The 23,817-nt window shown below is 42.1% G+C and overlaps 1 protein-coding gene across 1 annotated transcript in view; it reads right to left on the minus strand.

Moving 5' to 3' along the window:
* The window catches only part of SNED1 (sushi, nidogen and EGF like domains 1), a 2,603,997-nt gene that overhangs the window by 361,314 nt on the left and 2,218,866 nt on the right, over positions 1 to 23,817 (minus strand). The window contains exons 25-27 of the mRNA XM_069213662.1: positions 12,266 to 12,348; positions 11,138 to 11,236; positions 8,595 to 8,711 (exon numbers count right to left, since the gene is read on the minus strand). Coding sequence (XP_069069763.1) covers positions 8,595 to 8,711; positions 11,138 to 11,236; positions 12,266 to 12,348 — 299 coding nt within the window. The remainder of the gene's footprint in view (positions 1 to 8,594; positions 8,712 to 11,137; positions 11,237 to 12,265; positions 12,349 to 23,817) is intronic.

The following is a 23,817-nucleotide window of genomic DNA, read 5'->3' on the forward strand; positions in this document are numbered from 1 at the left end:
CTCAAAATAATCCTGTAATTCTGTTTTGAGATCGTCCCTAATCAGGGCACCAGACCGGGTAATAATAGGCAGCCACCATGTTAAAGATCTAGGTCTAGTTTATATTCAACTATATTGATTAAGAAGTGGTGAATGAATTGACAACATCTTCGAGTTATATTTGGTTACAGCAAATCATTCAACATATTCCACTTAGACATATTTTGTGTCTGTCCGAGAGTGTGCATTGCAGGTAGGTAGGTATATGTCAGGAGTGGACCCTTCTTGTTCATGCTGTATTGCACAAACATCTGCAATGTGTAGGTCCATATACTGTTCTTCTTAACATATTTGCTTTCAATGTAGATAATTTATTTAACTGTTCACCCCTAAAACAATGAATTTCCCTCACAAATCATTAACACCTCCAGCCATTAGGTACAACTCTTCACCAGATCAGGAAATATCTCCCATTTATCCAAATTTGGTGCAAATACATTTAGCAGCATTATCTCAGTCCCATCTAGTCTATCCACTAATAGCACATACCTCAGGGGTTGGTATCATAAGCATATTACAACAATAGAGGAGTGGTTGGTGCCAGCCATACACCCACATTCTCGGGAGTGTATCATGTTGGATGAATGGTAGAATCTGGCTATTCATTTCCGAGGAATCTTCTCACTTTTGTTGTAGGAAAAGTGCATTTACCCCACGTTTCTCAAAAACAGTGCCTACCCAATGCCTTTTAAGGGGGTTATTAAAACCTTTCACATTCAATTTCATAATAGCAAAAGCTAGCTGTCAAGGATCTAGCTGAGTTCAGGAAAGGCTAGGTAACAGGCTGCGTGTTCTCAGCAGGGACAAGGGAATTCGGAAGAAGGGGTTGGGTGTACCATATACAACAAAAGGATACAAGGGAAACAAGACAAACTATCTTAAAAGATAGTATGGTCCTAGTAAAGTGATCTCTCTGTGAAGTGAAAAAAATCTTACAGGAAAGCAAGGAGTGGATGAATCTCACAGAGTTCAACTCTTATGGAGAAAGAGTACTTACTAAGTCTCTGTGCCAAAGGCCCAGGCCTTAGAATCTATCTTGCACCCTAGTAGTAAAGATAATCAACCTTGTAACACAAGCACAAGAAAGGAGAACAGTCAAAAGAGCAGAGAACCCAGGAACTGGGCTTAGGAAAAGTAGGAAAGAAAGATCAGGAACAGGACTGTTATCATAATCAGAAAAGGGACTGGGATACATAGCCTAAGTATGAAAGGACAGATGTGCGGACAGGAACACATAACACAAGACAAGGAATCTGCATATACAAGACAGGTCAGGAAGTGTGAAGTCAAAACTAGGAACAAAGGGGCTGAATAAAGAAGAAAAACTAAAAAGATATAAATAACTAGTCAGAACTGAAAAACAGAATGCAAGAATCAAGTAACAAAGGAAAGAGAAATCCAAAAGCAAGCCTGGAAGTATAGCAGCAAGCTTGCAACAGACTATCAGGAGACAGAACAGCAAGGCCGCTGCACTCTTATATCACAGCTACAAGCTGAGGAGAAGGGCGCAGGAAAAGAGCTGGGTGCAAGATGTAAACAAGGGGCAATGTATCAGGCAACCACCAATCAATAGGCAGCTGTAGTAAGACTTGGGAAGAAAAAAAATCAGGAAAACAAGGAGGCAGAACACAGGAAACGGGAAAACCTGGAACGGAGTATGGCTAGGAAACAGACAGAAAATAGGTATAAAAGGGTTAGAATGGTCATAGCAACCAGGGCCAAAAAACATAACAAAGATTTGCCACCAGTACTGTATCTAGGCAGAATTTGGAGATAGAAAGTAATAGAGGTTGCATCAGGAAAGTGGTGTGGAAGCCTGCACTGGGATGTGATGTGGCACTGGGAATTCAAGGTGTTGGAAAGAGTTTTGTCATATTCTGGTGTAACAGCTGGACCCCATGGGCCCTTGTGAATGCCACCTGCTGGCAGGATGGCAAAATCATGACATAACCACAATGTCTAATTAGTTTTCTCAAATCCCTCATCTACCCCTACTGGAAGTGATCTGCCCAACTTATCTTCTCTGTTTCCTATAAATGGTCAGTACCTATGAGTGCACATACATTGCATACATTGCATACATTGCTGTTACTGCATCCCACCTGTGGACAACCATAATGGCATCCAAGTGCAACTTTAGCCACTGTCTCCCACTCTGGAGTATCGTGGTAGTCTGCTGGCTCAGCCGCCCCCCCAGTTAGTCAACATTTGAACCAAACAAAGAATAAAAGCTGCAAAAGATTTGTAACATATTATCTTTCTAGGTGTATACCAGAGGGCACCTCTCCCCTGTGGGACCCTTACTTTCTCTACTCTGGCTCCTTGAGAATCCCAGAGAGAGGGCACTACTCTTCAAAGGGTCATGCTATTTTCTCAGGATACATGCTTCTATGATACACACCTCTGCTATTCCTACAAAGGAAGAACTCTAAAGATATCTTTTATACATATACAAAGCTCAATTTCTGTCTGACAACTAGCCTCCCTCTGAAACATCAGATAATCTGCATTCTCGCGTCAGGGTACCATCCTGGTGATCGACTACTGATGCCAGAGGTCTGACCTGCACTTCCAATTTCCTCTGCATTTGTCTTTGGTTGATGTCATCCCTGGAGGCAGGATCACACCCTTCAGTTCACTGTTCAAGTTATTTGCTCAATTACACTTCTGACTCCTGCCAAAGCTGTTCCGGAAAATTAAAGAAGTGCGACTGGCCTCTGATAGTACCCCCAGTCTAGCTGAAAATATGAGCATGCACTTATCATTCAGTTCTCTTAGTCATCGCTTTATTGCATCATCAGATCTTCTTGACCTTGCACTAGTTGTGTGTCTTCCGGAATTAGCAGAAGTTTAACATTCTCCAACTTAATGGGGCCCATTGGTGCTGCTTGCAAGAATGCATCTCAGTCTCTGTAATTAAGCAACTTAAATATTAATGCCCTCTGTGAAGCTATGGGCAGCAAAGGCAATATCGGAGCTATATGCGAGATTTCAAGAGAAAAATATTAGACAGACCTCTGAAAATGTTCCATACTGGGTCGTTCTGAGCCGTCCAGTACACCCACCAAGAGTATGTTATTTCTCTCATAAATGCCCACTGCATCTTCCGCTGTTGTTTCCAGGCATCTGTTGGTACTCTGCACCAGTGTTTTCATCTGCACTAGCTCTGCCTCAATTGCATCCCTTTATCCATGAACTTCTGAGGCCAGTCCTTGCCCAGTTAAAAATCAAGGCCAACTACTTAAGTTCTGGTTGCAGATGGCATACAAATGTCTGCCATCAGCGCTAGCATATTCTTAAAATTAGGTGCAGTTTCTTGTTGTTGACCCTGTGCTACCTATGGCCACTGTCACTTTTCTCCAGTAAATGTTCTGCATAATTGTCTATTTTATGTACGTAGGAACGTTTTGTCGCCTTTTCTTTTACCATTATGTACAGCTGCAAGCAATTGATATGGTTGAATTTTATATCTTTATGAACAACATTTCAACTGTTCATCACAGTCTCCTCATGGGGATCTCCAAGTCAACTGCAAGCCTATATTGTGTTGTATCAAACATGGAGTCTTCCTTACTTCTGCACCATCTTTTTTATACTTCACCACAGTATACACTTAGGACAAACGCTGCCTCTACCCTCGCAGCAGTATATTCTACTTGAAGCAGGGGATGGTGTCAACAACTTCCCCCAGGCATCAAGTTACTGTGTCCCTTCACTTCCACTCTCCACGACTCGTGAAAGCAGACCTAATCTTTTTGTACCTTTCTACTGTTGTCTTGGGACTTCTTTACCTGCATTGCGTACGCATCCGCTCTGCATGTTGAATCAGACTCCTATTCAGCAGCATCACTCTAGCTCAGAGATCTTCAGTCTATGGGGCATGACCCCCAGGGAGGGTGTGGAGTCGTGGGCAGGGGGTGCACAATCCCCCAGCCCCACTTCGTCACATGGTTAAAATGCTTCCGCTGAATTTTGATTCAGTGAGTCTCTAGTGCTGTGAAATGAAGCCGCATTGACATCTAAAGACGCCTTCGTGCCAGGGGGCCTGCTTCCTGAATGAAATGTGCACTACGAGTTAACCTGCACATATAAAGAATGCTTTGGAGCCAGTTGTGGCTTGAATCAACCAAATCACTCGAAGCTTTGTGATGATAAACATTTATTCTTTTTGAGTGGTAGTGCGAAGTGTTAACAACTGCACTATGAAGTGTGTGCTTTTAATTGTAATTGTATTTACATAGCACTTACTTCACCTGGAGCTGTTGAAAGGACAGCTATTTAAAAAATTGTGTTGCATGTGCCCTGGTATTACTTAAATCTACATTTTGGAAGCACAGTTTTCTCTTAAACCTTTTTTTAAGTGGTCTACCTTAAACTGTGTGTAATGCAAGTATAAAATATTGTCTTCAATATTCACAGTGCCTTCTGTCACTGGCTGTGACCTTGTGGCACTAAAAATACAAAAGTCACCATTCTCAACTGCACCAAGCAAGATCCTCTGCAATTCATTAACTAATAGAGGTTTCATAGTGCACTACAGTGCATTTCCCAATGAGTAACAACTTTCTTTTACTTATGTTTCATCTGAGCTGGCTGTTATTTTATATCTAACTACCTGACGGTGGGAGACCTAAAAAAACGTACTGAATATTTTGGGGCTTATTTACTAGAGGCTTGTGTCGCCAGAACATCACTTTTTTGATGCTCCAGCTGCACAAATCTTTCAATCATACCTATGAGACGACGCAAACCCACCCTGCATGGCTTTGCATGGCCTCATACATATGGAGTAAGTGTAAGCAGCTGCGTTACCTTACTCTGCGTCAACGAGGTGTTCCATGGGCGTTTTTGGTGGGGGTTCCCACGCAAAACCCATGGATTTTGACCCTGCCCCAGATATAAAAAATCACATAAACTGGAGCAGTGCAAAAACCTTACCCATCCCCAGAGCAGCGTAATGAGGAGAAATGTTTTCATTTCTCCTTGTTTTTTCCTCTTTCCATGTGTGTTGCCGTCTGCAGCACATATAGGAAGAAAAAAATGACTGCACTAAAACAATCCTGCCTATGTTGGCACTAGGCAGCAATTTGTGCACCAGCGCAGGTGAAAAGGACAGGAATGCACTGTATTATGGTCCATCCCTGCCCTTTTATATTAGCATAGCGCAGTGTAGCAAGCCACACCTTTGAACACGGACCCACACTCACTGACCTTTGGTTTGCTAAACACTGTTTCATATTATTTCCTCACCATAAAAATGATTTGCCGCAGGCATTGGGGACGTTTATGATTGTCTGTGATGAGGAGTACCAGGTTGTAGAAATTTTTGTCAGGAGGAGGTCCTTACACCTAAACATTTTTGAGAGGGGGTTCGGCATCAAAAAGTTTGAGGACCTCTGCTCTAGCTACAGCTTCAAGCATTTCCAGGCCTCAGCTGCTCCAGCCACATCCCAGCATCATTGGCAGGCAGTCTCTACAGTCAGGGCCTGCACCTCCTAGCACCCTTTCCAGACCTCCTCTCTGTACCTCCACTGCTATGCCATCTTAGAATCCCCTGCCTAAATAAGCTGTCTTCATTCATCGCTACAGCTTACTATATAGTCCGGCTGGTCTGGCAATCAGCAGGCCCTCGCCTCTTCTCCACTACTGATTAAAAAAGTCTCTCCTCCCCAGGAGATTTTTCAGGATATGCTGACAGTTTTTACTGGGCCTTAGAGGACCAAGGGCAAAAATATTAATTCATATATTGCTTAGTCACGCACCTGAATAATGCTGTTATGAGTAGTTGGCAGGATCTGTGTAATCAAAATGTTTGTGCTACACGTTTATCTTTTTCTGTACACTTCCATGAATGCTGCCTTTTTCCGGCATCATATGGTGGTAATAAAGAATCAGTATAGAGCTTTTTTTAGCCATTGCCAAGGGAGGTCTCACCCTACCTGACCTACGACTATGTTATACTGCTGCATCCCCTACTATATTCACGATTTTCCTGTATGACTCAGGATCATTACTATGATTCATTTCTTTTTTTAAACAATGGTCAGTGAACTAAGTAGTCAAATTCCCTGCTTTTTGTGCAGACCCAATAACCCCAAGCATTTCCGTTTTTAAGGCCCTTTATTGATTAGCCCATGTTTAGATGGTAGTTTATTGCCTGTTCTAAGATCCACAGGCACATACACAAAACCAGCTATTCAACTGCAGTTTTTTTCCGGTGTAGGCCCACTGAGTTTCACAGGAGGAACCAGGCAGGATTTATCACAGTGAGACGGCTCAATCTTGAGAAACTGTAAAGAATAAAAGCATCAACCAGTGTTGTAGGCTGGTATTTCATTTCCTAAAACCTTTCCACTTAATGATGTTGAAACTTCATCTGATTTTGTTAGTAGGATTATTTCCTAGCATGCACATATTTAAGGATGTAGGACAATTGTATTCTATTAGGAACTCTATTGTTCAAATAATTTGTAAACAAACAGATTCTAATTTTGATAAATGGAACAGGGAGACACAATTTGAGCTATCAATAAGGGTAAGGAAATAAGGGTCTAATTTATACCTGCAGAGAGGGTACCATATTGCAACAGAGACGGAGTTCCCTCCCCACCAATATAGTGGTCTGCAACTGCTTTTACATGCAGACAGAGTAAAGGTGATTTCAGGCAGCCTTACTCATGGACTCTAAATGTGATTTCTCAGGGGAGTCATGGTGGAACAGAAGTTACCCTTTTCTCTCGTTAGCAACAAGTCTCATACACACAGGCAATGAAGGAGATGCAGGAGAGTTTTCAATATATTTCTTGAAAAGACTGCAATCTACAATAAAATGCATGTGCTGCAGTGATTAGGATAATGAACAATAATAAAAGCAGAATTGCGAAGGTGAGAGTTGTACATATAGAAAACCCCACCATATTGCAATAAGCATAAGATATGAAATTCCTAACAAAGAAAACCTAATCTCTGCCCTAATGAGAGCTAGTTGTGATGACCCCTAATCTGCCAGTACCATGTCCATGAGAAGGGCCCCCCAGCCCTTGCTACCTTGGAATGAGGTCTCTGGGTCAGACTCCGTGGAGACACAAAGGCTGAGTTCTGCAGCAAAGTGATGTGAGGCATAGATGGCATCTGGAAGGATCCCCTCTAATGACCTTGTCAGTGTAAGGTGTATTTATACTGATCATTTAGGATCCCTGATGCAGGTATGTTCCTAAACAACTGATAATGTGGCAGACATGTGTCGGCAATTACATAAACAATACCTAACAAGTACGCATTATGTTCCTGTCAAATATAAGTGAGAAAGGAACATGATGACAATACCTACATACATCACAGATAATGATGCCTTCTCAGGATGGCACTGATAAGTAAAAGCAAAACATTTCTTATAAAATTTAGGCTGCCGCAAAGTGCTAAAATAAATAATAAAGTGAATGAAATAAAGCAGAGCATACTATGTGGGTAAAAGTTCACTAAGTGATGAGGGCAACTGGCCTGCAAGCCCAAGGCTAAGCTAACCTCTTTGCCCAGTGGGGAACTAAAATGGATTCCGCACACTACCAGGATAGTCTCATGGTTCTGCTGACTAAAATCGCACACCTTCTACAGTGACTCCTGGCTAACAGTAGCAGACCCTGCAGATATCTGGAGAGCCTGGACTGTATTATTGTGCTATTACCTCAATAAATGAAAAAGTAATTTAATTAAAACATAAGTGTAATATATCAAGATTGAGCTTGACTTGAATGGTCTAATAAAGCAGCCCGTGCAGTTATGTCGATAACCCTATTCACCATTTTTTAATACCAATGAATCAAAGATCTGTAGGAATTTCATGCCACAAATATCCATTCTTGGCTTCTCAAAAACGGATAAAGGTTTATAATGTATCACATCAGAGTCTCATTTCCATAAACGTCCCTATAGGTTTTGGGGATCTCGTAATTAACCTCTTTTTTCAGATTTTTATTGTTCCTATAGTCACAAAAATACCTTTTGGAACGCATGTGGTCTAAGCCTGGAATACGTATTTGCACCTTGAGTAGCACTCACAGACACGGTGAAGAAACCAGAAAGAAATGTATTCTTAACAGCGATTAGTTTCATAAAGCACAAATATACAAAAGTCATTGGCTAAATTGTCCACAGTACTCTGTGCTAGATTCTGATACACCCATATAAATCAGCAAGACATGGTTGCAAAATTCGCAGTGCACTCAAAGAAGATTAACGAGTTTTGAACACAGAATACAAGGATTCCACAATATTACTGATAGCATCCATTAAAGGTGACTGTTACAATGACGTCTGGAAACCCTTCAGTTCCCTCAGGTATCACATTCTCACTAACCAACTCAAACATTCTACTATTTTCAACAGTTACAAGAACGATCTGAATAGATTTTCTACCTTCTTTTGAAGTGCTAGAGCCATTGGCGCCCTTCAGAAATCTCACTATTTAGGATGTAATCTAGGAATGAATTCCAACATTTGAAACCGGGCATAATAACTGGAAATTAACACCCTTATTGAAAGATAAGATTACTTACCGAGTTCACAGTGCCGACCTTTAAACCCAGGGGTGCAATCACAGGTGTAAGAGTCTGCTTCCCTCACACAAGTACCTCCATTTCTGCAGAGGTTTACAGAACAGGCCCCGCTAATATCTGGAAAGACAGAGAACAGAGTTAGATGGTTCGTTATACACCCCTTCAGCATGATTGAAGCTATACAATTTCATCTATCTATCTATATATCTATCTATCTATCTTTCTACGTAATGCTCAAGACATGGCTATGTGAATGAGCCACTGAGACCTTAAAGTGCCTGGATACTGTGGAGAGTGATAAGTCACGCTTTACAATTTCTGTTTGCTTGATTGATTATGTTAGCAACACATTTCCCACAATATCATGTTGCAGAAAGCATCCGGTTCAGTCTAAAAAGAAGAGAGATTCTACCAGCTAACGACCTAGACACTATGAAAGGAGTTGACAGCATTGGACCACCACATGATCTTCACGCAACGTTGGGCAATCAGCGATTGCCACAGTTTGGAAGGCAGTGCTGCTAGCAAACTAACACTGCTAGGACCATGTTCACGTGTTTCCCTTAAACTATCTTGGTTTACCTGGCTATGAAGCATGTCTGGATGTGGAGGATAGGATTTAGAACATTGCAGCACCCCTAACAATGGATGGGGTGCTGACAGTGTTGTGATCCCATATATGCTTGAAGAAAATGTCCTTCCACCATTTCCGCTCGACCTAAAACCATCTTACTCTTTTCACCACTGACCTATGATTTATTTAGTAGCCGACTATGCCTAGTAACTACTTCATCATTTTTTATTCAAATTCTTTCACTGTTTAAGTACGTTACGACATGATGTGCCACATGTACTGATCATCAAGAAATGCCTTGTACAAATCACATACTGCTCTTGTTCTGTAGGCGTGCCTCTGCACTTGTATGTTAAGTATGCATTCCCAAATGCACATTAGTTCTGATGATCGGGCTATGTAGGATTAAGTCTCATGTGTGGCTTTCCCACAGTACCTGGTTACTATACCTCATTATCTGCCAATGAGTGCTTCTAGTTTCTAAAATTTTAATCATGGGACTAATATATCAACTGCAGCTTGGTTAGAGAGAGCAGACTTGACATCATGCTCTATGTGAGCCGAACCTGTGCAAAGGATATTCATGCTGATAAACAACTGTTCCTCGGACTTAGTGCAGAAGCACAGGATGTCATCAACATATGCTAGAATTATGTATATTTCTAACTGTAAATAATGACACATTTATTTTGGCTATGTATGAAAGGTTCACATTATTTATGTTGTTTGTATTTACCTGGGGTAATGCCCTAATGTTTCTCTTGGTAGTTATCATGCATATGATATATCCTAGGCTAACTTAAAATAATATAACTACCTTCAATATTTAGTGTGTGCACTGATTCTGGGGCCGAATGAGCAAGTGGGTCTAAATCTAACCCCCAGAAAGATGTACCTGGCAGGTCTACTTCTTCTCTTTACATTCCTATCGAATGAGTATTGCCTATATGTGGGTTTATGCATACCTTTACATTTTCCAGCACAGCAGCATCAACAGCTGTGTCGACAAAATACTGGGATATGTGACAGAAGGCCGATAACGTCGAGGATGCGAAGGACAGCATCTTGAGCAGGATAGTGCCTGCCCAGGCCTGTCGAGGCTGTGATGTTTAGCAAACCGACAAGAAAATCACCCTAACTAATACTACCCTGAAAAATGGAGCATCCATTGGTGTGAAGGACATTGTCTCCAGCAGCACATCTCTTTTAATCAGGTGGCCTTATTGCAACCTCTCAAAGCAATGTTACACTCAGCAGCCAGGCTGACCACCAGCATAAGAATTTGTTGGCATATTTCCCCAATCCTTAATCCATTGAACTGGCTCTCCAGTGTGGCACTAAATGGTTACAAACTATCCTTCATTACTTTAAGGCACTTCTCTCTGACGTCCAACCATACTTAGCCCAGAACCTAGTGGTCCCAGTTGGCTAGCATTAACTCTAAACTTTCAGACACCCTCATACCTGAAATTACTTCTTTTAAAAATACACTTAAACAGTAATTTTCAAGGAGTGCGCCTATTAGTTGGAACTTCACCCACCTAACCTCAGAACATTATCTTATAATGTATATTTAGAAAAAGAATGAAATGCCTGCCGTTCTAGCTTGTCTTTATGTGTACTATAGTTGACGACTTTTAACTGGATGGATCCAAGTAAGGCGCACTAGGTGCTAAAGTAATTTTTTACTAGATGTACTATTTTATTTACTTTTATTTTTGGTTATTCCTACTCCCGTAGCTTGTAACATGTTTTTTGCAAATTGCTCCGTTATCTATTATCATTTAGGTATAGTTCACACAAAAGAAAACTGCTAATAGACAAAAATAAACAACCCACATAACAACTAGCATGGATGCTTCAAGACGATCATGTCCTCAGTGAAACATTACCTAGAGGAGCATAGTAGCCCCAAAAATGAAACTGGCATAATGAATGAGTTTAAAAGGACAATTCTTCAGAAACTTACTAATCTTCTTGCTGTCGTCCATGTCTGAAAGCTGCAGAGCCAGCGTAATATGATTGGTTGCTTCGTCTAGCTTTTCCAGCTTCACAGGAACCGTCGGTTCTGCAGGCAATCAATGACACATAAATACAACGTTCTTTGTACAGAAGTTATTCAAGTGTTGATCTTTTGTTATGTTCCTGCTTTCATCAGATTTTCCAAAATAATTCCTGTAATGCCTCCTTATTCCTCACCACTGTGTCGAACGTTAATTAGGTACAGTTCCTTCTGGTCTAATATCTGGTTACTTATGGATTCAGCATTCAGGAATATCTGGGACTCAGTACCCATAAGATGTAGAAATCAAGTATGACTATGCCACATACAAACCACACATCCCCTGCATGACTGTGGACACTCACTAAACATAGACCTCATTCTTAACTACCTCCCGACGCCTTTGAGTTAACATCCATGTACAGTATGGAGCCTAAATAGAATGGACTCTAGCTCTGAATTTCTACATAACAGGTCTGAAGGCATTCGTGAGACAACGTTAGTTAATTTACTACGGTTTGGACACATATTAAGCAGTTAACTCATTGCTCTTACTCGAACACCTGAAAGACAGCATCTATCCACTGCCTTGGGTTTCAACACTCCTATGGTGTACCACGTCCATTAATGAAATCTGAACAGCCATAAGATACAATACCAGATGCCTAGATCAAGTATGAAAATCTATTGGTTCCCACCACATCCCTTGGAAAGAGTTGTGAACAAGCACAGGGTGTGTCTACACTGGGAAGTACTTATGTGCTAGAGCACCTCCTTCAAGGCTGTGGTCTACTCCTGTACAATAACTCAGTACACATATTCCTCACTAACAACTCCCTTGGGCTCTAGAAGCGAGAATAAATCCTTCCCACTTTCAAAGTAGGAAACTTTATAGTCTGATTTGGAGCTTGTGGTCGCCATCAGTGGAGAATTCTCGAATGGAACCTGCTCTGCTATACAGAAATTTTAGTTGAGGGTATTTAGCTGAAGATTGTTCACATGATGATTTACCATTTGCTCCGCAACTAGGGGATTGTCTGTTACCACCCAACTCTACAAAAGGCCCTTGGAGTCTTTGAACAGAGGCATACCGACCTGTTCTGACAGTCACTGATATATTCGATGAACTGCTGAATCTGGCACTTATCCGACCTCTGCCGTCCAATAGCTCTGTGAACCTGGAAAGTCAAAAGAAACAGTAGTGAGAGATGAGAAATATGCTTGTCCCTTTCTTCTTTGTATTATTTCTTCTCCCCTCACTGGATGGATAGTGCGGACAGATAGTGCACAGTAAAAGTAGACAGGGAGGTTATGAAGCACACACTGACGAACTGGAAGAAGGACTGCGGAATGAAAACACTTGCATAGCTATTTTGTAGTGGCCAATATTGAGCTTTTGGTGGTTAACCTTTGTTTCGCAAGTTGTAGGAGTTACCAAGCACTTCACTTAATTAAGTATAAATACTCCAAAATCTGTCGCACATCTAGCTCAGTACACATATTTTTACTGAGATGCTGTTGCACTGCTATGATCACACCAAGTTGTAGCAGGAAGCTGTTTCTGCTGTTCAACGTATTCTCTGTTGAAGAGGCTTCTCCTCACCCAAACCGGAACAAACTGGTAAGGTACATCATTCAATGGGGCACAGCACATTTCCTAGGACGACCTTTGATTTTTTAAAGGTAAATATGCCGAAGTCGGTGTTCAGACAATTTGTACAATATCATCCTCAGCCATGTTTGCCTTCATTGCCCACCTCCGCTAGGTCTCCAAAGCCAATGTTTACTAACAGAATATGAAACCCAGTTCTCAATCTAACACACCACAAGAAACAGAATTCTGTAATTAATGAAAAAAGTGTGTAGTAGCCTCTAATGCTCCGACTCAGTAAAAATGTCCCGTGACCAAAACAAATTGCTTTTAAAGTTAATTGTTCAACAGGGCTACGTCTCTAACTAGATCTTATCACCAGTCTCTTCACTCCCCTTCTGCGATGTTCAGCTTGGCTGATCGTATATTCCTAGGAGGTGCCATGGGCTCGGGATCTGCTGGTCACTCTCTCCCAGTGCCGACTGGTGGTTTTCTCCCCGACAATGGAAAGATATTATTTTGATATATATGTTGCGTGTCCTTAGTTAATTGCGTTTGCCAAATATGTGTAACTTAATTATTGACCTGAACCCACAGAAGTTATTGCATGTGCTATTTACCACTATCTTCGACCCTCTTCTAAATACTGTAATGCTCAGTCTCACAATACTGTCTTTCCTCTTACTCCTACACATTTTTGCCTGTAGCTAATTTAGCCCTTTATCCTATGGTTAATTTGTTTGTTGGCCCTGACATAGCTGAAAGTTATTTTCTCCACCTTTTTACAGTCACAAATTGTTTGTAATTTGCTGTTTCGTTTTATTTCACCACTTCAGTTTCTCTTTTCTCTACTTTTTATACATGCCCCCATACTCTTTCCTTTCAATCCTGATTATGATTTCCATAAAAATCATAAGTACCAAAAACTACATAAAAAAGGCACAGGTTGTGCAACTCACACCTGACATGTCAGTTTGAGATCTCTGATTCACAACCACACCGATAGCTTGCCACAAGTGTCAGAGCTCACAGGCCTGGCTTTTTAGTTATTAGGAAAAAGTACACAGAGGGATCCCTGAAGTGATGAGGAGAGAAAACCAGGGCAACACATGCAAAACAGCAATGAAAATTACTCTCCTATCTAATATGCAAAAAAACTATATTTTTATTTTAACAAAATACAAATCAAACAAAAAAACAACTACCTATAATGATCTCAAACAAAACCCAACAACCTAATCATAAAATTACAAACTGACAAATAATGTACAACAAAGATAACACATAATATCACAACACAACACAGACTTACACTGATAATACACCGGACAACATAGAACATGATATATAAATATATAATATATAAAAAACAAAGAAACAAATAATTACTGCAACACAATCACATATATATACATATTAAGCATGGCGTTTTTCAGTTGACAAAGGCTGTGCAATCAGCCGAAACGCGTTCTGAATTGGAGATATTTTTGTGAACAGATTTGATGGCTACTACTCTACTATGGCATATTGCTTCATGACTGAATAAATCACATTTCATCCCAGTTCGAGTGCAGGCGTTTCTCTGGAGAGAGAGAAATGAAGTGTTTATATATATTTATGTATATATATATATATATATATATATATATATATTCTTCTATTATATATGGTGATTCTGTAGAGTTTTTCACAATCAGAATTTTTTTTTTAATATAGTACTTAAGGACAGCGCAACATCCCAGTGCTGTCTGTTCTTTAACCGGTCCGAGTATAACAGCTGTTTGTGAATGGGGGCACCAACATTTTTTCAGAGCAGGCAGTGGTTGCACGGGCCACTTCCTACTCTTTAAAAAAAGGAAAAGAAAGGTTTTCATTTTTATTTTTGAAATGCATCATGTTTTCCTTTAAGGAAAACAGGATGCAAAAAAAGTGCTTTATTTAGAAAGCAGTCACAGACATGGTGGTCTGCTAACCCCAGCAGGCCACCATCTCTCTGAGTGCCGGCCATTCCCAATGGGTTGCAAATTACAACATGCCTCATGAATATTAATGAGACAGGTCCCTTGAGACACATTTGGGATTCACAAACTGAGTTTCAGACACTGTTGTGCATCAGTGTTTGTGACTAGCAATTAGCGAGTCGCTAAAAATTGCAAATTGTGAGTCGCAAACACTGAGGGTTATACATCTGGCCCATTATCACTACCATATAAAGACTGTCGCATTAGGTGCCACCAACGCTAAAGCAGGCCAAACCTGAATGTAAAAGGATATGCTTAAAAGCCCTGACATTTCACATCTGATGGGACAATGTGGGGCATCCACTTCAGTTTATTTTGAGGAATAAGGGAAATGAATATTACTTCGTAGATTTCGAAATCTCTCCCTTAGCATATTTGGCACAATTAATGTAGCTATAACACCGTCAGTGGTGTTGTGGAGTGTTCCATATAAAGGAGCTGCTCTCAACCTAAAACATGAAAACTACCCAGAGTTCCCTATTTCCTTTTTGTGTGTGTGTGTGTGTGTGTGTATATATATATATATATATATATGTGTATATAATAAATATATATATATATATACACACACATATATATATATATATATACACACACCACTGGCCGATGCGCACACTACCTCCCTGGTGCGGGTCACGACCAGTGGCCGACACCAGGGAGGGGGCTAAAAAATCCTTGGATGCATCGCACTGAGGATTTTTTTTTCTAAAAGTACCCCGGGAGACAAGGAAGATCTTCCAGGTCTCCTCCACCTGCCCCTTTGTAATGTCAGCGTGCTGCGAGGCGTGCTGACATCACTGTCTTGTTTTCTCCATCCGAGCTGCGGCCGCTTCCTGCTCCGATGGAGAAAACAAAACAGTGACGTCTGCGCTCAGCGAGGCGTGCTGACGTCGCTGTTTTGTTTTCTCCATCGAAGCAGGAAGCAGCCTTGCAGCCGCTTCTTGCTCCAATGGGGAAACAACCCCAAACAGCCTTCCCTACGTTCGGGAAGGTCTCGTTTGAAAGGGAAGACTCTTCCCTTTCAAACAAGGCCTTCCTGAACCAGTTTCCCTAGCCCTTGATCTCAGCTGCGATTGAGGGCCAGGAAACCCCACTAGACACCAGGGATTTGACTTGGAGGAGTCGGTACCCTCGGCAAACGGGCCACCCCCCACTCCCGGGGGCCTTTTAAAAAAAAATAAAGGTAGGTGTCCACTGTGGGAGAGCGATCGCACCCGATTGCGCCCCCTGGAGCTAAATTTTTAAAAAAAAGAAATTGACAGGGGGTCGCTTGTGAGCAGGGCGAATCCCTGTGGGGGCAATAATTTTTTTTTAGTAGTTGTATAGTTTCCCTGGGGGCCACTATAAATATATATATATCACTTTTGTCAATGCATGTGTGCGATCGGCCCCCAGGAAAACTGGACCCACATATATATATATATATATATATATATATCTATATATATATATTTATATATATATATATATATATATATATATATTATATATATATATATATTCACCACCAGTTGTCTTGCAGTTGCAGCTTGCATCTTCAAAGCAATGCACATACTTCAACTGACGCGTTTCAACTGTAGCTTTTAGGCAGCACTAAAAAAGTCAACTAAGTGTGATTATTTTTCTGCTACAAAAGGATCTGACTTTTGTCTAGTGGCAGTTTTGATGCCATAAAGTAGCGCAGAAGGTTTATATACCTATTGCACAGATCATATCTGTATTTTATGTAAATAGCTGAGTACATTGGTAAAGTCAGCCGTTACCTGAGCTATACTACAAATGAAATGTATGTGCGGAAGGGCTATGGAGAGATGAAGGGCACTTTTGTGGGTGGTAGTGAGGGAATGCGAGGAGGAGATCATGGGAGTGGGAGCACAAATAATGATTGTTAGACTGGGCGCTAGAGGTGGTACAGACTGTCATGACTGGTATGTGACAAGGTGTTTTTTGAGTGTCTTGAAAAAACGTGCTGAATGAGGGAAAAAGCGAAGGTAAGGTGACCTCTACTGCTGCACGTATCACACACACCCACCAGCAATTTTGTGACTGTATACGTATGCTAGTGTTTTAGAGCAACAGTTCAGCCAGTAGCAGAGATGGCATCTCGTTGGATGACTGCTGCTCAAGCCCTCACTCAGGTTATAGAGGACAGCTCTGACGTAGGATCAGAGACTGAGACAGCAGATACTGAGACAGCATCTGAGGGATAGGACAATGGGGCAGACTCTGGGAGTGATTTTTCAGTTGGAGGAGTCCCATTAAATTAATCCTCTTCCAGTGATTATGAGGGAGGTGATGAGGACAGTCCTGCTGTCCCTTCGCAAGCACAGTCTGTGCAATGGGACAATAGCAGGTTAGCCAAACCCAGAGAGCAGGTGCATGCGGCGGCAAGCACAGAAAGAGAGTGCTCTCTTGGGAGCTGCCCAATTTAGTTCAGGCCCAAATTCTAACGCCCAAATCGTATTGTGGAGACATCAAAATTATCTATCACAAAACAAACTGGTTTTGTAAGGCAGGCACCTGTGTTTTTGGTCCTGGGCTCGGCAGCCATATAGGGAAACATACTAAACCCAGACATTTCTGGAAACTAGATGTCCGGGGAGTCCACAGAGGAGTGACCTGTGTGGATTCCCCAAAGTTTTCTTACCCAGAATACCCTGCAAAGCTGAAATGTTGAATAAAAACTCTATTTTTTTCTTGCATTTCTGTCACACAAACTACAGGAATATGCTGCGATCCACAAACGTCCTACCACCCAGTGTTTCCCCACCTGTCCTGATAAAAACACTACCCCACTTGAGTGCCTATAACTAGTGCCTGAGTCAGGAATGGATCACTCCAGGGTCAACAGTTGCCCTCATGTAAAGACCAACATTGACCGTTGCGGGCACTAAGCCTACCCACAGGTACCATTTTTATCGGGAGACTTGGGGGGAATTCTGGGTGGAAGGAAATTTGTGGCTCCTCTCAGATTCCAGAACTTTCTATTACCGATATGTGAGGAAAAAGTGTTTTATTTGCCAAATAATGAGATTTGCAAAGGATTCTGGGTAACAGAACCTGGTGAGAGCCCCACAAGTCACCCCATCTTGGATTCCCCTAGGTGTCACGTTTTCAAAAATGCACAGGTTTGATAGGTTTCCTTAGGTGCCGGCTGAGCTAGGAGCCAAAATTCACAGCTAGGCACATTGAAAAAAACAGCTCTGATTTCTTTGGGAAAATGTGATGTGTCCATGTTGTGTTTTGGGGCATTTCCTGTTGCAGGCACTAGGCCTACCCACACAAGTGGAGTACCATTTTTATCGAGAGACTTCGGGGAACGCTGGGTAGAAGGAAATTTGTGGCTCCTCTCAGATTCCAGAACATTTTGTCACTGAAATGTGAGGGAAAAGTGTTTTTTTGGCCAGATTTTGAGGTTTGCAAAGAATTCTGGGTAACAGAGCCTGGTGAGAGCCCCACAAGTCACCCCATCATGAATTCCCCTAGATGTCTAGTTTTCAAAAATTGACAGGTTTGGTAGGTTTCCTTAGGTGCCGCCTGAGCTAGAGGCCAGTCAATTTTCAGTGTAAAAATGTGATGTGTCCTTGTTCCGTTTCCTGTCGCGGGCATTAGGCCTACCCACGCAAGTGAGGTACCGTTTTTATCGGGAGACTTGAGGGAACACAGAATAGCAGAACAAGTGTTATTGACCCTTGTCTTTCTCTACATTTTTTCCTTACAAATGTAAGACAGTGTGTAAAAAAGATGTCTATTTGAGAAATGCCCTGTAATTCACATGCTAGTATGGGCACCCAGGAATTCAGAGATGTGCAAATAACCACTGCTTCGCAACACCTTTGCTTGTGCCCATTTTGGAAATACAAAGGTTTTCTTGATACCTATTTTTCACTCTTTATATTTCAGCAAATGAATTGCTGTATACCCGTTATAGAATGAAAACCCATTGCAAGGTGCAGCTCATTTATTGGCTCTGGGTACCTAGGGATCTAGATGAACCTACAAGCCCTATATATCCCCGCAACCAGAAGAGTCCAGCAGACATAACGGTATATTGCTTTAAAAAATCTGACATCACAAGAAAAAGTTACAGAGTAAAACATGGAGAAAAATGGCTGTTTCTTCAGCTCAATTTCAATATTTTTTCATTTCAGGTGTTATTTTCTGTAGGAAAACCTTGTAGGATATACACAAATGACCCCTTACTGAATACAGAATGTTGTCTACTTTTCACAAATGTTTAGCTTTCCGGGATCCAGCACTGGGTTTACACCCATTTCTGTCACTAACTGGAAGGAGGCTGACAAAATATAGTAAAAATGTGGTATGTCCCAGTAAAATGCCAAAATTGTGTTGAAAAATATGGTTCTATGATTCAAGTCTGACTGTTTCTGAAAGCTGGGAAGATGGTGATTTTAGCACCTCAAACCCTTTGTTGATGCCATTTTCAGTGAAAAAAAACACAAGCCTTCTTCGGCAGCCCTTTTTCCCAATTTGTTTCCCATTTTCTTTTTAAAAAAATGAAATTTTTGCTGTATTTTGGCTGATTTCTTGGTCTCCTCCAGGGGAACCCACAAACGCTAGATACTTTTAGAGTCCCTAGGATGTTGGAAAAAAAGGACATAAATTTGGCATGGATAGCTTATGTGGACAAAAGTTATGAAGGCCTAAGTGTGAACTACCCCAAATAGCCAAAAAAAGGATCAGCACTTGTGTGTGGGGGGGGGGGGGGAGAGGCCCAGCAGCTCAGGGGTTAAAGGGACGTTATAGTTAAGTTTAACACACACAAAACCATAGAAATTCAGCAGTTATAGTTATACTTTTCTCAAGAAACTATAACTCGTGCCCTAAGGTAACTATACCTCGTGCCCCCGCCATGCACACTCTTCTCATCAATAATTTTACAGCAACTTTTTCAGTGATATTATTGATGATGTCATAGAAGATGTCATTACTGATGTAATATGTGGAGTAATTAGCAGTGAATGGTGGGATCATGAGTTATAGTTACCTTAGGGCACAAGTTATAGTTTCTTGAGGTAAGTATAACTATAACTGCTGAATTTCTATGGTTTTGTATGTGTAAAATCTGAACCCAGGGAATTTTTATGTTTTTAATGGTATTTGCTAACTATAATGAACCTGTAACCTTTGGTTTATTCAGTGAACTTCTAGTTTTTTTTTTAACATAAAGTATTATTTGATTACCATACTTTAATTCAACCGCCGCTGCATACAGCCTGGCCTGCGGCTAGGCCCTGCAGTCAACCCCCCACACATGCAGCCAACCCCATACTGTGCACTGCCAAAAGCGGTGCGCGGTAGGTGTTTGGCTGGATTACCAAGTCTGTGGCCAGGCCCTGTGGCCAACCCCCAAAGGCAGCCAACCTCGAAGAGAGGCACACAGCCTTCCCTCTCCAGGCTGATTTTGGCCCCAGGGACACCATCCCCCTGGGCATGCCACATTTTTTTTTAGGTGAGGGTTGAGTTTTCGGATCCTCTCCCCGGGTCGATTTCAGCCCGAGGACTCCATATCCCTCGGCCCAGCCATATTGTAAATGGGGGGAGGCATGTAGCCCCCTCCCCCGAGCCGATTTCTTGCCTTAGGAACCCCAACTCCTGGCAATATGATGAAAGGGGACAGGGGCATGCAACCCCCACTCCTCGGGCCTATTTTGACCCCGGGGACCCCAGCTCCTGGGGCCTGCTATATTATAAAGGGGGAGGGGGCACGCAGACCCCCTCCCTGAGCCAATATATGCCCCTGGGACCCCATTAACTGGGGCCTATACAATTAGTGATGGGAGAATAGGCCGTGCAGCCCCCCACTCTAGGCTGACTTCAGCCCTGGGGACCCCATCACCCGAGGTCTGGCCAATAAAGAGTGGGTGCCCTGAAGCGCCCAGAGCACAATTACATATTTATGGGGGCCAGGGGAGCCCCAATGCCCCCACAACCCCAGGTGGCTCTCCGCCTTTGCAAATGCTACTCCTTGCAGGCAGGAGCAATTTTTTCATCTGTCCTCCCAGTTGTCTTCATGGCCGGGCACCGAAGGTTGGAGACCCCAGGGCCCAAAATGGCCTAGGGAGGGGGGCTACCGGGCCAACTCCTTGTTTTTTTCATGGCCGGGCCTTCACGGGTGGTGGTCCCTGGGGCTGAAACTGGCCAGGTAGGGAGGCCACATGCTCTTCTCCCACTTTATATTAAAGTCGGGCCTGGGAGGGGGCGGCACGGCTTGCCCCCTCCTACCCCAATTCTTATGAAAACTAGGTCCTAACTAAAACTACCTACTGGTGACTGCCAGATCCCTTTCAGGGTTAGAGTGATGCATAAATTATGCAAAAAAGAAGAGAGAACTCTGGGTAGTTCCCAAGTTTAGGTGGAGAGCAGCTCCAGTAAGGAGCACCCTGCAACACTCTAGATTTCCTCACCTCAAATGTCTGTTTATCTAGCAAAGATTTTAAGCATAGGATCAGCACAGTGCAATCCACGCCGAGCTAGATAGTGACAAAGTCTTTTGCCATTTGTACAGCAAAGTCTTTAAGCATAGGTTTGACATAATGTCATCCTTGCCGAGCTGTAAAATGACAAAAGCCATTTACCACTCCAGGCACAGTACTACAGCTTTGGACTGGTAAAATACCATACAAGCCAACCTGGAATGAACTTTGCTAGATAAACAGACATTTGAGGTGAGCAAATCTATAGTGTTGCTGGTGTTGCAGGGTGCTCCTTTTTGGAGGTGCTCTCCACCTAAACTTGGAAACTAACCAGAGTTCTCTCTTCCTTTTTGCATATCTAGATATATATATGGAAAATGTCACCTACCCAGTACACATCTGTTCATGGCATGTTCCGCTGCAGATTCACATGCTGTGCACTGTTCCTGCCATCTAATGTTAGGCTTGGAGTGTTCCAAATTGTTTTTCTTCGAAGAAGTCTTTTCGAGTCACAGGACCGAGTGACTTCTCCCTTTCGGCTCCATTGCGCATGGGCATCGACTCTATCTTAGATTGTTTTCCTGCATAGGGTGAGGTAGGAGTGGTAGAATGAGAATACTAAAGATGTCCATGCAATAGAATAGATATGTATGTACATAGTTTGTGCAAAAGGAATGTTTATTTACATATAAACAATTGCGACTTAAACGGCTACAGGCTCCCGGGGAGGTGGGAGGGCGCATGTGAATCTGCAGCGTAACATGCCACGAACAGATGTACCCTGGGTAAGTGACATTTTCCGTTCAATAACATGTGTAGCTGCAGATACACATGCTGTGCATAGACTACAAAGCAGTAATCCTCCGCAAAGCGGTGGTCAGCCTGTAGGAGTGGAAGTCGTTTGAAATAATGTTCTTAGTGCAGCCTGTCCTACTGTGGCTTATTGTGTTGCTAACACATCTACACAGTAGAGTTTGGTAAACGTATGAGGTGTGGACCAAGTGGCTGTCTTACAAATCTTTGTCATTGGTATGTTACCTAGAAAGGCCATTGTTGCTCCTTTCTTTCTAGTGGAGTGTGCCTTTGGTGTAATGAGTAACTCTCTTTTAGCTTTGAGTTAACAGGTTTGTATGCATTTGACTATCCATCTGGCTATGCCCTGTTTGGATATGGGGTTACCAGCATGGGGTTTTTGGAAAGCAACGCTTGCTTAGTTTTACGAGATGGTTTTGTTCTGTCTATATAGTACATTAGTGCTCTTTTTATATCTAATGTATGCAGTGCTCTTTCTGCTACTGAGTCCGGCTGTGGGAAGAAGTCTGGGAGTTCCACAGTTTGGTTTAAATGAAACGGTGAAATGACTTTTGGTAGACATTTTGGATTAGTGCGGAAAACCACTTTATGTTTGTGTACTTGTATAAATGGTTCTTCGATAGTGAACGCCTGTATTTCACTAACTCTCCGTAGTGAAGTGATGGCTATTAGAAATGCTACCTTCCAGGTTAAGAATTGGATTTGGCAAGAATGCATGGGTTCAAAAGATGGGCCCATGAGTCATGTAAGTACAATATTAAGATTCCACTAGGGCACTGGTGGGGTTCTTGGAGGTATGATCCTTTTTAGTCCTTCCATAAAGGCTTTAATAACTGGTATTCTAAAAAGTGACTTTGTATGTTTAATCTGCAGGTAAGCAGAGATTGCAGTGAGATTAATTTTGATTGAGGAAAAAGTGAGATTTGCTTTTTGTAGGTGTAGTAAATAACTCACAATGTTTTGTATGGAGGCATCTAACGGTGTGATTTGGTTTGCTTAGCAGTAGAAAACAAACCTTTTCCATTTATTAGCATAACAATGCCTTGTTGTTGGTTTCCTTGCCTGTTTAATGACTTCCATACACTCATTTGAAAGGTTTAGATAGCCATATTCTAAGACTTCGGGAGCCAGATTGCTAGGTTGAGCGATGCTGGATTGGGGTGTCTGATATGTTGTTTGTGTTGTGTTGTGTTAACAGATCTGGTCTGTTTGGGAGTTTGATGTGAGGTACTACTGAGAGATCCAACAGTGTGGTATACCACGGTTGGCGAGCCCACGTTGGTGCTATAAGTATTAGTTTGAGTTTGTTTTGACTCAGTCTGTTGACTAGAAAAGGAATGAGTGGGAGAGGAGGAAAAGCGTAAGCAAATATCCCTGACCAATTGATCCATAGAGCATTGCCCTTGGACTGAGTGTGTGGGTATCTGGATGCGAAGTTTTGGCATTTTGTGTTTTGTTGCGAACAGATCTATGTCTGGTGTCCCCCAGTGGTGAAAGTATTTTTGTAGTATCTAGGGGTTTATTTCCCACTCGTGAGTTTTCTGGTGATCTCGACTGAGATTGTCGGCTAGCTGATTGTGAATGCCTGGTATATATTGCGCTATGAGGCGAATGTTGTTGTGAATTGCCCAATGCCAATTCTTTTGTGCCAGGAGGCATAGTTGTGGCGAGTGTGTCCCCCCTGTTTGTTTAGCTAGTACATTGTTGTCATATTGTCTGTCTTGACCAGAATGTGTTTGTGAACTAGAAGGGGTTGAAAGGCTTTTAGTGCTAGGGAGACCGCTA

Source organism: Pleurodeles waltl, chromosome 11 (genome assembly GCF_031143425.1).
Source record: "Pleurodeles waltl isolate 20211129_DDA chromosome 11, aPleWal1.hap1.20221129, whole genome shotgun sequence".
NCBI classification, from domain to species: Eukaryota; Metazoa; Chordata; class Amphibia; order Caudata; family Salamandridae; genus Pleurodeles; species Pleurodeles waltl.